At 40.9% G+C, this 15,031-nt stretch overlaps 1 protein-coding gene across 1 annotated transcript in view; it reads right to left on the minus strand.

The window, feature by feature from the left end:
- LOC134676779 (uncharacterized) overlaps positions 1-3,647 on the minus strand; it is a 69,634-nt gene extending 65,987 nt beyond the window's left edge. Inside the window, exons 1-2 of the mRNA XM_063535161.1 lie at positions 3,551-3,647; positions 456-588 (exon numbers count right to left, since the gene is read on the minus strand). Coding sequence (XP_063391231.1) covers positions 456-588; positions 3,551-3,647 — 230 coding nt within the window. The remainder of the gene's footprint in view (positions 1-455; positions 589-3,550) is intronic.
- Between the last annotated feature and the right edge of the window lie 11,384 nt (positions 3,648-15,031).

The following is a 15,031-nucleotide window of genomic DNA, read 5'->3' on the forward strand; positions in this document are numbered from 1 at the left end:
AAATAGTTTGTCAAATATATAAGTCCCTGAGGGCACGTAATATACATCAGTTCCAATGAATATGGTATGGTAGTTAAAATCTTATTATTAAATCTTTTTCAGCTTTATAGTAATTCAGTGAAAAAAGTATAAACTAAGAAAGTTAGACTTCCATAGTGGTTTTTTTAGCAACTTTCTTCTCGTTTTCTTTTTCTTAAATTTCTTATAAAATTTAAAATTTTTGCTAATTTACCTTAAAACATGAATAATATATTTACCCAAAGTTAGGTTTTATTTATTATAATCCCGAAAACTTAAATAAAAGAACTGTCAACTTTTGTCAACTGTAAAATTGGAAAAGTATATCTTCAACTTCAAAAGGATCCATAGATCATTGATAAAAATAAAACTAGGGACATCTACTGAACTATCATAAATAACTACAGTGCCACCTATCTTCCAACGTGGGAACTCACCCGTAATCAAATGTCTGGCATTGCTTGTCCTGTTTGCATAGCGTCTCGCACTCGTGCGTCGTTAGTTCCGTGATGTTCCGATAGATGGCGTCCGGCGAGAGTTGCTCGCCGATCGATATGCGGTCAAAGCAGTCTGAAAAGAGATTGATAATTTTCAATTTTATAATAACTTAACCCCACCTTAATTATATTATGAGTTATCTAAAAATAATTAAAAGAGATTTATTAAGTTAAGATATTGCTGATTTGTGACGTCCCGCGGATAAAGGTACCTTATGGCGGTTGGCGCTTACGCTTATTATTAACGCCGCTCCAATATAATTGCGGCGCTATGCGACGTAAGTGCCAGCCGCCATAAGGTACCTTTTGCCGTGGAACGTCACATTTTAAGGATTAAGTTGGAGTGATTTCAGGGGGTGTTTTATAGTGGTTACAGTGTTGAAAATTTCAACTTTCTAGCTATTGCGGTTCATGAGATACAGCCTGGTGACAGACAGACGGACAGACGAACAGCGGAGTCAGTATTAGGGTCCGGAACCCTAAAAACAATTCAAATCTTGAGAACCTTGAGATTTGAAATGTTATACAAATAAATAACGTGACATCCATGAGACATCCCTTATTATTACCAATTTATTACAGGAAACTTTTAATTTTATCGCAATGCCAACATAACAAATAACGACAACTTGCACTTAAATTGCCACACAATCCGGATCCGGATGCTCTAAGTGATTTATTTTGACAATCAAGCTATAAAAATAATTGAGCAAGGTCGCGGTATTACGTAGCTTTTGTTTACGTCTTCGTTGGACGTTTAATTGAAACTTTGGTTAATAATAAACCAGTAATACCAAGACACAATTTGGCACAAATCAGTGTCTGTGCCTTGGCAGGGGTGCAAAACTCCTGACTTCGGCCAAACTTGGCTCCGCTCGGCTCAGCATTGCTCCGCGCAATTTTTAGGGTTGGCACCACTTGACTTCCTTTTGCGTGCACTACCACAGATAAGATAATTGATTTTTGACAACCCTAAATAGCCGAAAGGGATAGTGCCATAGGTTAGAAAGGGATTGCATGATTCGACCCTGAACCGCTTTCAAACTTCGGTTTTGTAGGAAGTTTCCTTTCTGTACGGTAGTACTATTATTTATTCTGTGGTCTTGGTTAGTAGCTAGCTATTATTTAGTATTTATTGGTATTTATAAAGTTAAAGTTAGGTTACCAGAAATAAAAGCACCCATAACACAGAATAAATGATAGTAGGTACAGAAGACTCACTCTCTAACAAAACGCGTCTGTTACGATCAGGACAGATATGGCCGCTAGGTGGCGACAGCGCCACGCGCGGTTTATGGTAAACCCCAAAATTGGAGTAGAACGGATGTACTTTTAGCCACCTGTAGCAAAGCGACGAAATCGCGGAGTGAGACACGCCTGCCCATAACAGAAAAAGAAAGAGCGAATCGCCTAGCGTGGTACGGGCATGTGACGCGGAGGGATGAAAATCATGTGACGAGAAAGGTATTAAGAATGAATATGGAGGGAAGTACGAGGAAAGGAAAACCGAGGAAAAGGTGGATGAACTGTGTGAGAGATGATATGAAACGAGCGCAAGTGAATGATGAAATAAATGAGGGGCGACAGAGAGATGTGGAAGAGAAAAACATTCTGCGCCGACACCAAGTGAATGGGACAAGGGCAAGTGAATGATGAAAGTTAGGTTACCAAACTTCTAGCCCAACATGGCGAGAAAGCGATCTATCTAGTATCTAGGCGATCTTAAATACTGTAAGTCATGCTTGAATAGAAATGAGAAAACTCTAGGAGTCTAGGATACAGCTTTCTAAGTTAACCCTTCGTATTGTCTAGACCAGTGGTCGGCAACCTGCGGCCCGCGGTCCGCATGCGGCTCGTGAAACTGTCACTTGCGGCCCGAGTGCCGCCTTGGCTATTTTGTATGTAATATTGACAAATGACAATGTGTGATAAAGTCATAAATATTAACAAAGTGCGGCCCGCGTCCACTTAGTTAACTGCTATGTGGCCCTTGGCTGCTAAAAGGTTGCCGACCGCTGGTCTAGACTAAGCGCTGATCAATGCTCTTGAATTTAAAACCATTGTTTAATATAATAGGTGCGTATATTCGTTCGATGAATTCATTGCTTCTACCAAAAAGAATAGATAGTATAGAGGGGTCCTGTCATTGTCAATTTTGTAGTCACGGTACATTTACTGCCATCTATCGACACACGATTAAAACTTAAAATAAAATTGAAAATGTATAAAATAATCAAAATATGTTTACGGATAAATGATTCTTAATTTTTATTGTTCCATACTGACTCATGTTCTTTCACTGATATGTGTTAAAATTGTTAAATACCAAACGGTGTCGTTACCGCCATCTAGCCGATAATAGGCCAAAGGTAATGGCGCCATCTATTCGAGAATGACTTTTCCTTGGCCGTCTGAGGCACGCTTTTTTCTTAGACTTTATTTATCTTATACGGATCGTGTTATATATATCTCTGCTTCTACCATAGAATAATATAAGTAAAGAATGAGTGGTAACCGTACATCGGTTTTCTTACTAATGCGCGAGTTATTTCGCATCTAGCGTCAAATACTGCTATTTGACAATAGATGTCGCGGCGAACGAAAACTCTAACCGGATTCATCTGGAAGTCTATTTTCAACACCTGCTTATAATATTAGTTGTAAATTGTTTTAGTGGTACATTCTTCGTCAGTAGCGACACTTGTGACATCTGAGGGCTTACCGCGAAACACGTTCGACGTGTTGCCTCATGTCACACTTACGTACGAATTTACAAGTGCGACAGAGAGGCAACACGTCGAACGTGGTTCGCGGTAGGCCCTCTGGTGTCAAGTATCGGTACAGATGGTTCCACTACTTGACGTTAGATGTCGACTACGAAATAACTCGCGTTTTGGTAGAAAACTGATGTATATGGAGTTAGGTACCACTCTTTCTTTACTTATGTTTGGTGCTTCTACCCAGCCAGCAAATTATCTGAAACCGCATACAATTTGTCGCAAGGTCTGTAGAGCCTTAATCAGAATTTGTCTTACCTTCAATTGAAGTCCCGAGTTGCGAGTCTATGGTCAAAGTCTGCACCGCCGCGAGCACCGGACACCAAAACAGTAAACTCAACATAGCTGCTATCATATTCTCACTGTATTCATTATTTTTCCATTTTAAAAGAAATAATACTACAGTCCACTTCACTTTAAAAAAAAATATAATGATAGGTATTATCTGTGACAAATACCCCGCGAAATTTAAAAAAAAAACGTTCGTATTTAAAACAGAAAAACGCCTCTGCTTTCCCGCGCTTTTTAAAGTCAAACGCGCGCGATGACAATTTATTTAAGCGATTACTTTTTAATTGAATCCTATTATATATTATTGTTTATTGTTATTAAAAATAGCACATGATTTTATTTGATTTTAACTGTGCTATTTAATTGGCAGCAAACCTTTTCTTTTCTAGTAACTTTTTTTTCTAAGTAAAGGCACTAGGACGTTCAGCCGGCCATGGTCCAAGACGTGTATTCTTGTGTGATTTTGCAAAAGTTCTGAGCTGGGTGTGTCTGTCACGCTCGGTTGCTCGCACGACACGAGACAAGTTGAACAAAGGGGCAGGATATGTGAAATATATCTTAATTATACGTTTAGAGGATTAGCTGGAATAAAGCGATGATTGGTTTTCCTGAGAAAAAGAAGAATATAAAAAATTTGTGAGAAAAATTCCGCAGCCCGTCAAAAGGCCACTACACAAAAAAACTTTGAAAGGAAGTTAGTATAAGCGCAGAATAAATAATAGTACTATCGTACAGAAAGGAAACTTCCTACAAAACCGAAGTTTGACAGCGGTTCAGGGTCGAATCTTGATATTCCTTTCTAATATATGGCACTATCCCTTTCTGCTATTTAGGGTTGTCAAAATTCAAGTGATTATATATATCTTATCTGTGGTCGTGCACGCAAAAGGAAGTCAAGTGGTGCCAACCCTAATGATTGCTCGGAGCAATGCTGAGCCGAGCGGAGCCGAGTTTGGCCGATCTCAGGAGTTTCGCACCCCTGGTTTAAGGAGGCTTCACAAAACTTTTGATTTTCGTCGGTAGGTAGCTCGAAGTTTCATCAAAAATGTGACAGTTACGTAGGAAGTGGCGCCCTCAATAATTTTCTACAATTTCTTGTCGGACTATATGTCGGCGGCCGATCATAAGGTCAGGCATATCGTGAAATTCCTAGGCATATCGTGAAACGTAAAAATCCTTGACCCGTCCCCTGAGCCGACGGAGCCCCGCTACGGGGCTCCTATTTCTGGGCAGTTATGCCCTTCGGGCATCTGAAGCAACCTAACGAACCTATCCTATCTATCTTGGATTAATGTGACTATCGTCAAAACATTACACAGGAACATTACGATCTGCCTAATCTTACGATCGGCCTACATATTCACCACAGAGTATGATAATATACAAAAACATCCTGTTTAAGATCCGTAGCGGCATAACGTTGTACAATACACGTGCGAATTTCCTACTTTTCGCACTTGTATCGTAGGTAATTATTTAGGTATTACTACTCTTTGCTAGTGGCCTTCACATTTAAGACATATCACACTGTCATTTTATTTTTGCGGAACCCAAATATTCGATATTTTTTTTTCAACTAACCAAATTTTAACTAATTAATAATTGTAACGTGTTTTGTTTTATACTACACTTTGCAACGTCAATCAAGCTGGTATGATTAGCCAGGCAAATAGCGACTCTATTTCCTAGGAGATAACTGTTTTTTTGCATTTCCGGCAGAATTTGTTTCCATGGCAATTATGAGTTACGGACCATAGAGGCAGAGGATTTGTTTTTTTAGCAATGATCACTGTGACTGTGAACTTATAGAGGGTCTATTATAGAGGGTCAAACCAAATTAGTCAGTAAATAAGGACAAAAAAAAAACTAAGTACACTCATCCTTTTCTTTTGGGTGCTTTTACGGTACTTAGTTTCTCCAGCCATCTGAGCAGAACAGGACGAGATGCAGGTCTGAAGAAGCTGATAATCATTGATGGCCGCATGGCAAGAAAGCGTAGGGATGAACGTACGCGTTGGGCGGACAGAATATTTACGTCACGGTGGAAAGAGACGTGATGTGTCACTCACCGATGCCAGCACGACACGGCACAGCTCATTAAGGCCCGGAGCGCGCCGCGTATTTCACTTCAATTACATCTTCTTCATCAGGCATGGTTTCAACGCTCGCGGCGGCCTATTCGGGATCCTCGCCGTTGCGCTCGGCCTCTGCTCGTGCTTCACGTTTGTAGATATACACAATATCAATGTGTGGATGTTAGAGACAAAAGCCATATTACAGCGTAGCATGCACTGGGCCCAGTATTAAAGCGGCTTGGAAAGCACCGGTGAAGAGTGTCCCCAGTCGTCATCTTCGCTAGGCCCCCTGTCGTGGGGAGACACTCCTGACTTCGGGCAAACTCGGCTCCATTCGGCTCAGCATTTCTCCGAGCAATTATTAGGGTTGGGCAATTTGGGCATGTCGTCCTTTTGCGTACACAACTACAGATAAGAAAATGGTTTGAATTTTGACAACCCTAAATAGCCGAGGTAAAGTGCCATACATTAGAAAGGGATAGCATGATTCGTCCCTGAATCGCTGTCAAAATTCGGTTTTGTAGGAAGAGTCCTTTCTGTACGGTAGTACCACGTAGTAAAAGTTAGACCAAGAAAAGTCTACAGCGATATTGATAACACACGCAGTGCAAGTGTTATTTTAAACGTCAAACTTCTATGAAATTATGACGTATAAATAACACTTGCACTGCGTGGGCTATCAAAATCGCAGCAGACTTTTCTCACAATCAGTCTGACTCTATTTATTTTGTGCTCCCAGAAATAAGTTCTCAACTCCACAATGTTGGAGGTCAAAGCGTCATAACTCTAAATTATCAAGTTTCGACCAAGTTTGTAGACCCCTTTTTTTATTGAACTGATCGCTATCAGAAGATTACTGTTCGTCCGTCTGTATCGAAACCACAGTTCTTAAAAATCATTATTATTGACCGGAAAATGGGAGTTGAAACGCAAATAAAAAAAAACTGAAAAGGCATGAGTTAAACATACTGGTGCTCGACGCGGTCCCAGTGCAAGTCATCTTGAAACTTAAGTCATTGTCAATAGAGGTGACAGCAAGGTGTCAACTATTGGGCATTATCATGTCGAGCAGTTGTACGTTTACCTTACCACATGTATGACAACACTGAGAGAAAAATCATCACCAGGAATTAAAAAACAGTTCCGTACTGGGGGAAAAAATGAACTTTTAGTAATAATTATGGACGTTTCACTATTTCTGTAAAGTTTATTTATTTCTACAAACAGCTCAGTAATCCCAAATATAATTTCAACAAACAGATAATAGAAATTGCAAAAACTACTTAATAGAAATTGCAAAAGTCAATTTGTTCCTATTAGTTAACTCTCCTTGTCCCCGGATTAAGTTTATTTTTGTAATTCTAAGTGTATTTTTGTTGTACTTTTCTCTCAGTGAAACAATAGGTGGTGGTAGTACTACCATAGCCTATGGACGCTCGCGCACATGCGTATTGACGACCAGTGTGACACCGATGTACCTACAGAATTATATTGTCTTCTTTATACATAGTTCTTTTCGGTTTATTAAATAGAAAGAGTGTAAAAAATAGGCTGTGACAGACGGACAGCCAGACACACGAGGGATCCTATAAGGGCTCCGTATTTTCCTTTTGAGGTACGGAATCCTAAACGTAACTAGGTATATTATAGCTAGTTACCTAACCTATAGTTAATGGTTTGTTTTTCAATAACTTTTAGTGCTATTTTATGTATGTTGTATTTTTTTTTAATATACAGGCAACTACTCTATTTTACTTAAACCACAGAATAAATAATAGTAGTTACTAGGTACAGAAGACTCACTCTCTAACAAAACGCGTCTGTCACGATCAGCACAGATATGGCCGCTAGGTGGCGACAGTGCCACGCGCGGCTTATGGCAAACCCCATAATTGGGGTCGATTGGATGTACTTTTAGCTACCTGTAGCAAAGCGACGAAATCGCAGAGTGAGGCACGCCTGCTTAAACCCAATGGGTTTTTTTCGCTCGCTGATGTATGTTTGTTCACAACTATAAATGACTTTTTATTTATTTTATTAAGAAGGGTATTAAGTAAACTGACAACATTTTGCAGTAAATTTACAATTAATTTCTATTAAACGCCTAACATTCATTAGCAAGATGTTAAGAAGCGTGAAATCTTGATATCTGCATCAAGCACGAGGCACGAGGAGAGTATGGCGATACGAGTCAGCGGACTGGGATGAGATGCGGCATTTCTTTGCGTCTTTCCCCTGGCAGCAGGTCTGTTTTTCTTCGGGTGACCCCTCGTGTTCTGCTGAGGCTGTTGCGGATGTGATTCGGCAGGGAATGGAATATTTCATTCCGTTCTCCGACCTATCGCTCGATCACAAGACCCGAGCATGGTACAATTCGGACTGTGCTCGAGCCGAGGCTCTTAAGCAGTCTGCATACCAGGCTTGGGTACTAGCCCGCGATACCAAAGCTGGAGCACAGAGGGTTCGCGCGAAGAAAAAAGCCTTTAACTCAGCTGCCAAGTCCTGCAAACGGGTGCTTCGAAAGGCTCGATTCGACCACGTCAGTCGAATAGGGGCCAGACTCGCCTCCTACCCTCCTGGTAGCAAGCGGTTCTGGTCCCTGTCGAAAGCGGTCGAATCCAACTTCTGCCGACCCACATTGCCACCTCTGCAGAAACCTGATGGGACACTGGCCCACTCCGCGACAGAGAAAGCTAACTTGTTTGCTTCGCTGTTTGCGAGCAATTCACGTCTAGATGCAGGCTCAAAACTTCCACCTACGCTACCTCATTGCAGTTCCTCTATGCAGAGAATTGCTATATATCAAAAAGAGGTACGCCGAGCTCTGCTGAATCTTGACGTGAATAAGGCCAATGGACCAGACGGTATACCTGCACGTGTACTAAAGCAGTGTGCGCCTGAGTTGTCTCCTGTACTGACACGCCTGTACCGCCTCTCTCTCCAAACAAGAACGGTGCCGAAATCCTGGAAACTTGCAAACGTGCAGCCAGTACCCAAGAAGGGTAGTCGTGCTGATCCCTGCAATTACCGACCAATCGCCATTACCTCCATGCTCTGTAAAGTCATGGAAAGGGTAGTTAACGGCAAACTGCTGGCATACCTCGAAGCAAATGATCTGCTCAGTGACCGTCAATATGGCTTTCGCCGAGGTCGGTCTACTGGGGATCTTTTAGCGTATGTCACGCACTGCTGCGGCGAGGCCATCGAGAGGAACGGTGAAGCGCTTGCTGTTTCACTGGACATCTCGAAGGCCTTTGACAGGGTTTGGCACGCAAGTCTCCTTAGCAAGCTTCCTGCTTACGGCATCCCTGCTGATTTTTGTAGCTGGCTATCTGATTTCTTGAGTGAACGGTCGATCAGAGTAGTTATTGATGGCTGCTCTTCGGACCTCATGGCCATTGACGCCGGTGTTCCTCAGGGGTCTGTTCTCTCCGCAACCCTTTTCCTGCTCCACATTAACGACATGCTGCAACCCAGCATTGTAGGTTATGCAGATGACAGTACGATTGTTGAGAGATATTTGGCTAGTGCAAGGGACAGCAGGGAGGATATACGTTCACAGAGAGAGGCCATGGTTGAGCGAATGAACTTGACCCTTAGTCTCGTTTCCCAGTGGGGTGATGACAATCTGGTCACGTTCAATGCCTCCAAAACGCAGGCGTGTCTATTTTCCGCTAAACGGAGTCCATTCGACCTGACTCCTTCTTTCCGGGGTGCATCTGTACCTATTACCGACAGCCTGGAACTCCTCGGCATGGAGCTGAGTTCAGTCCTCGGCTTCGGCAGCTTCATTGAGTCTAAAGCACAAACTGCGGCCAGAAAGCTGGGCGTCCTAAATAAGGTGAAGCGATACTTCACACCTGGACAGCTTCTAACACTTTACAAAGCTCAAGTCCGGTCGTGTATGGAGTATTGCAGCCACCTGTGGGATGGCTCAGCTAAATACCAACTCGCCGCTTTGGACTCAGTGGAGCGCAGAGCCAGGAGGATGATTGGCGACATGGCGACAAGAGGCTAACGGCTAAGCTTCAGACTTTGGCCCATCGGCGGAAAGTCGCCAGCCTGTCGGTATTCTACAGGTTGCACTTCGGGGAGTGTGCCCAAGAGCTACACGAGCTCATTCCACCGTCCCCATTCTACCATCGGACTTTTAGACACACGGCCGGTTTCCATCCTTACTTGGTAGATATTCCGCCAATTCGCACTAAGCGCTTTGCTTCTACTTTCCTTATGCGCACTGCCAAGGAATGGAATTCCTTGCCGGCGTCTATATTTCCGTGCTCTTATAACCCGGCAACCTTCAAATCAAGAGTGAACAGGCACCTTCTGGGCGAGCTCGCTCCATCGTAGGCCACGTCTACGCCCCGGCTAGTCTGTGGCCATGAGTAAACCCATGCATAATAAAAAAAAAAAAAAAAAAACAAATAAATAAAAGTACAAGTCCACAAACCCTTTCACACTAATCTAGGATATAAGTATGTAGAAATAAGCATTATAATCGTGTGGCACGGGAAATGGACTTCAACAGTTTTGGCATAATGGAGGATTATGTAAATTTTATGTATAGTCTTGTAATAGTTTTAATGTGTTTTAAGGTGATTAGACTCTTTTTAGACAAGAGGTCATTGGTTTGAATCTTGCCTCTAATTGTTTAAATTTTTTGTTTGTTATAGATTTGCCATTGTATTTTCAAACTTTTTGCACTGCGTCACAGAATAAATAATAGTACTAGGTACCAGTGGCGGAGCGTCAAACATATCCATAGACAAGCTGGGGCTAATTTGGCTTACATATTTCTTTTACAACTCTGTTCAAACGTCCAAAAACAAGCAAGCCGGTGGGGATCGGCTTTTATGGACGCGCCGCTACTGCTAGGTACAGAAGACTCCCTCTCTAACAAAACGCGTCTGTTACGATCAGCATAGATATGGCCGCTAGGTGGCGACAGCGCCACGGCTTATGGCAAACCCCAAAATTGGGGTGGAACGGATGTACTTTTAGCTACCTGTAGCAAATCGACGAAATCGCGGAGTGAGACACGCCTGACTGCGTGTGCTATCAAAATCGTTGCAGACTTTTCTTGGTCTAACTTTAGTATACGTATCATCTAACTGTTAGATGATACTATACGTCATTTTTTTTAGCATTAGAAATTAGGTAAACAATCTTGATGTGTCTTTTAATTGAAAAACACATTTTAATAATAAGTTACGGCAAATATGTAACAATTATGAATCTAATACGATCATTTATATTCTTCTGCTTTCATAAGTAATAGTTATTGGTTTTTAAAAAGCGTTTTTCAATTAAAAGACATGCCAAGATCGCTTACCTTCTTTCAAGTTCTTTCTAATGCTAAAAAAACGAACTATAATAGATAAGTAATTTATTAGACAATGCTATAAAAATGTCTAAAATAAGAGTAACACCAAATTAACCTGTAAATAAAAATCTAGACTTACTTACTAAATAGAAAACAAAACGAAAACTGTTCAATCTGACAATTTGTCAGATCACAATTTCAAGTCTTAAGTTTTTCGTCTTACAGTTGTATTTTCTTTGGAATTTTTATTGTTTTGTGTTTATTTTATATTTTAGTAATTAAATGGCGAAATTAGGCTTTTTCCCACGTGTGGTGAAAAAGAAAAAGGCGAACGAACTGATGGACAAAGAACCACGTAAAGAATTGTGTGGATTTCGGAAATGACAGGTTTTCGCTCACTTGGGCGGGAAATTATAGTTTACGCACTTGGTACGTGTGTAGGAATTATATCGCTTTCATGTACTTAGTTAACTATGATATCATCGCTTAAACCAATATAAAAGAATTACAAGAGTGAATGTTAGGTAGTTACCTACCTACTAAACTTACGTGTACCAAAATTGTGGAAACTTTTCAAAGATCTGGAAAGTTCTCAAAAATTTCTTTTTTTCAGAGTTTTTTTTTATAGAAAATTGTGCGAAGTTTAGGACGTAGGTATAGCTTATTTTATTACCTACAAGCTTTTAGGGCAAGTTAAATGAAAGCTTGTAGGTAATAAAATGAGAAGTTTAAAAAAATTCCAAGTCAAAAAATTGGCAATTTTGGAAACATTTTAACGGTACATCAGTAGGTAATTTTATTCGTTGCGCGGTGGTTCACCGCCATCCTGTATGAAATCCTCACTTATTCTGTGCCCCTGTACTCAATCCTTTAGCACCATGGCGTGTCCATACTAAGTCTCGCGATAAAACAAAGAGGGTAATTATCTCCTTATCACCAATCTGCAGACGCGCCGGATTTATTATTAATTCAATAACACCTGGGAATAGTGATGGGAGTTACTAAGTATCGATATCGACATGTATGCATCTATGTATGTATGTATGTATCGCGTATGTGGGGCATTCGGGGGAAAACGTCCGTCTGGGCGTCCCAGATACCGCTGGAGTGACGAAGCCCAAAAAGACCTGTCCGCCCTCGGAATACCCAACTGGCGTGAAGTGGTGCAGAATAGGGCAGAATGGCGCTCTCTTGTGTCAAAGGCCAAGATCCTCTTTGGGTCACTGAGCCAGTGATGTATGAATATATGTATGTATGATATCGATTAATTTTGTATGCCGATACGTCAAGTATTACCACAATGTTTGTCGGAAACCGTAAAATTACAAACAAGACATAGACAAGACGTTAAAAAAGACCCTCACTCAGCGTAATGCTACGGTAGGTAGAGGTATAGATAGGTTGTACATATAAATAGGTATGGTCGTCAATGTATGACAATGGGTGTTATCGATAGTTAGTTACGTTCTATCCCATCACTAGCGCGCATCTAAGTGACCCGTGAATTTTGACCGCCACTCTAGAGGCATAAAGGCATTGTATGGTCGTTAATGTATGTATGTATGAAACAGTGGCCAATGACACGTCAGAGACACAGCTAACATATTTTACAGTATATTAAATGGAAACGATTACCTACCTACAACTCTTCTACTATTACCGTAAAACGGGGTGAGTAGGTTTCGCGGGGAGAGGTGGGTTATGAACTAATGAATGAGGAGAGAAGGTTTGAGAAGGGGGTGAGAAGGGATTTTAAGGCTACTGCTACAAAAATAATGTACTTATTCCAATTTAAAATGGAGCTAATTATAGTAATACGTATAATAAAAAAATCGATCCAACAATCTTCCAAAATCACCTTTGTATGAAAACCCCTCTCACCCCAAATACGAGGCACTACGGGGTGAGGTGGGTTTTCCTCTTTATCGTCAAAGTTATGAAATGGAACTACCCAAAATAAAATAAAAACTAAAATACAAAATACGTCCGGAACACTTATTATATACACCATTCAGTTTTCATATGTAAAAATAAAATGTTATCGAGGTTTGAATTTCAGTTTTGACCCTACTAACCCCATTTTACCTACAAACTAAGGATGTTAGTAGGTATAGGTACCTAACTTATTACTTACCTACTTACTAATAACATTCACTGCTAGAAACCCTATTACGACGAAAATAGTTATTTGTTTTACAATGGGGCAAAGTTGTTGTTTAACCGCTCGTGCTAATATTGATACCCGAGCAAGCGAAAGATTCCAAAATTGAACCACGAGCGTAGCGAGTGGTTCGAAAAATGGAATCTTAAGTTTTGCAAGGGTTTCAAAGCACGAGGGTTAAACAAAATTTGCCCCCGAGTGAAACACAAAATTTTTCACCACACCAACCCGAAGCAAATATTAAATGTAAAATCAAACCAAATCAAATCCAAATGAATGTTATTAAATATTTATCATCCAAAATCATTTAAAAGTCAATTCTACCAGCAAAGATATTAAGAAAATAACTCAAAATTTGCATTTGATTACTTTGCCTCACATGTGGATAAAATGCAACTTTGCTATTCGTTTATGAAGTGCAACGTAATTCTTTCCGAGCTGGTGTGGTTTTGTGGAAAACGAAATTTCTATGTCTGCCTCTATAGCTCTATAGCTCGAATATGCAAGAGCGATAAGGAGGCACATGGAAATTTCTGTTTTCGCGGTTGGCCCTCAGGAACCCGCATAGAAAACCCTCGTAACTTTTGCTCAAGACAGACTATTGCCAGACAACCCCCTGCCCTTGGCCATCGGTCATATGAACTGCAGTTAACCTTTTGGACGCCAATGACCGATATATCCGCACCGCAGGTCCAACGCCAGACTGATTAATCAGTCACATACCACAGAGCAACATAGACCTACGTGCATATGCATAAAGCTCAATAATTTCAGTTTGGACACTTCGGTGTCGTGGCGTCCGCGTGACAGCTTTTGTGTTTGACACGGCGTCGAAAAGGTTAAAATCAGGGATGTTGCGGATGCAGATTTTTTGACATCCGCGGATGCGGATGCGGATATTTAAAGCCAAGATTGTCAAGATTTGGTACTTAAAAAACGTCAAATATTACATTTTTAGAATTATTTATGGAAAGTTTTTTTATTAAAATAACTGATTTGCAAGACCGAAGTGATCCCATAAGTGTTCCGTAAACAAAGTTTTGTACGGAACACTAAAAATGTGCGTTTTATTTAATAAACCTATCTAGGGATCTAGCCGAAAAATGGACCAAAGGCGATTTCGTTATATATAATGACGCAATTAAGTACCTCTAGCACTTACGCCGCCGGCGCCGCCGCTAATACGTTCCTGTTACCGACTTGGTCGACATCCGCATCATGCGGATGCTCCGCATCGATTTTATGCGGATGCGGATGGAGATGCAGATGTTGAAAATAATGCGGATGTTCCGCGGATGTTGAAAATAATGCGGATGTTCCGCGGATGTTGATGCGAATATCAGCAACATTCTTGGTTAAAATACTGGTTATTTAGTAGCTACATATATTTGTGTACAATACAACCTGAAGAGCTTATATTAAAAGTTACATCCACGAGCGAGGAAACGATGCAAATAAACAATGGAATTAAAACAGCAATTTGCTAATTTTTCACACATTTGCTGAAATAAGTTTTAAAAATGCCGTTAGGTAGGTACTTGAGACCAAAGGATACCTATTCGCATTTGAACTTTCATAAAAAGATTTCTTAATTGTTTAGAATGTATGGGGATGTTTTTTATTTATGAGCGCTGGTGGCCTAGTGATAACAGCGTGCGACTTTCAATCCGGAGGTCGCGGGTTCAACCCCCTGTCTCGTACCAATGAGTTTTTCGGAACTGACGTACGAAATATCATTTGATATTTACCAGTCGCTTTTCGGTGAAGGAAAACATCGTGAGGAAACCGGACTAATCCCAACAAATCCTAGTTTCCTCTCTGGCTTGGAAGGTCAGATGGCAGTCGCTTTCGTAGACTAGTGCCAACGCTAATTCTTGGGATTAGTTGCC

Source organism: Cydia fagiglandana, chromosome 25, assembly GCF_963556715.1.
Source record: "Cydia fagiglandana chromosome 25, ilCydFagi1.1, whole genome shotgun sequence".
NCBI classification, from domain to species: domain Eukaryota; kingdom Metazoa; phylum Arthropoda; class Insecta; order Lepidoptera; family Tortricidae; genus Cydia; species Cydia fagiglandana.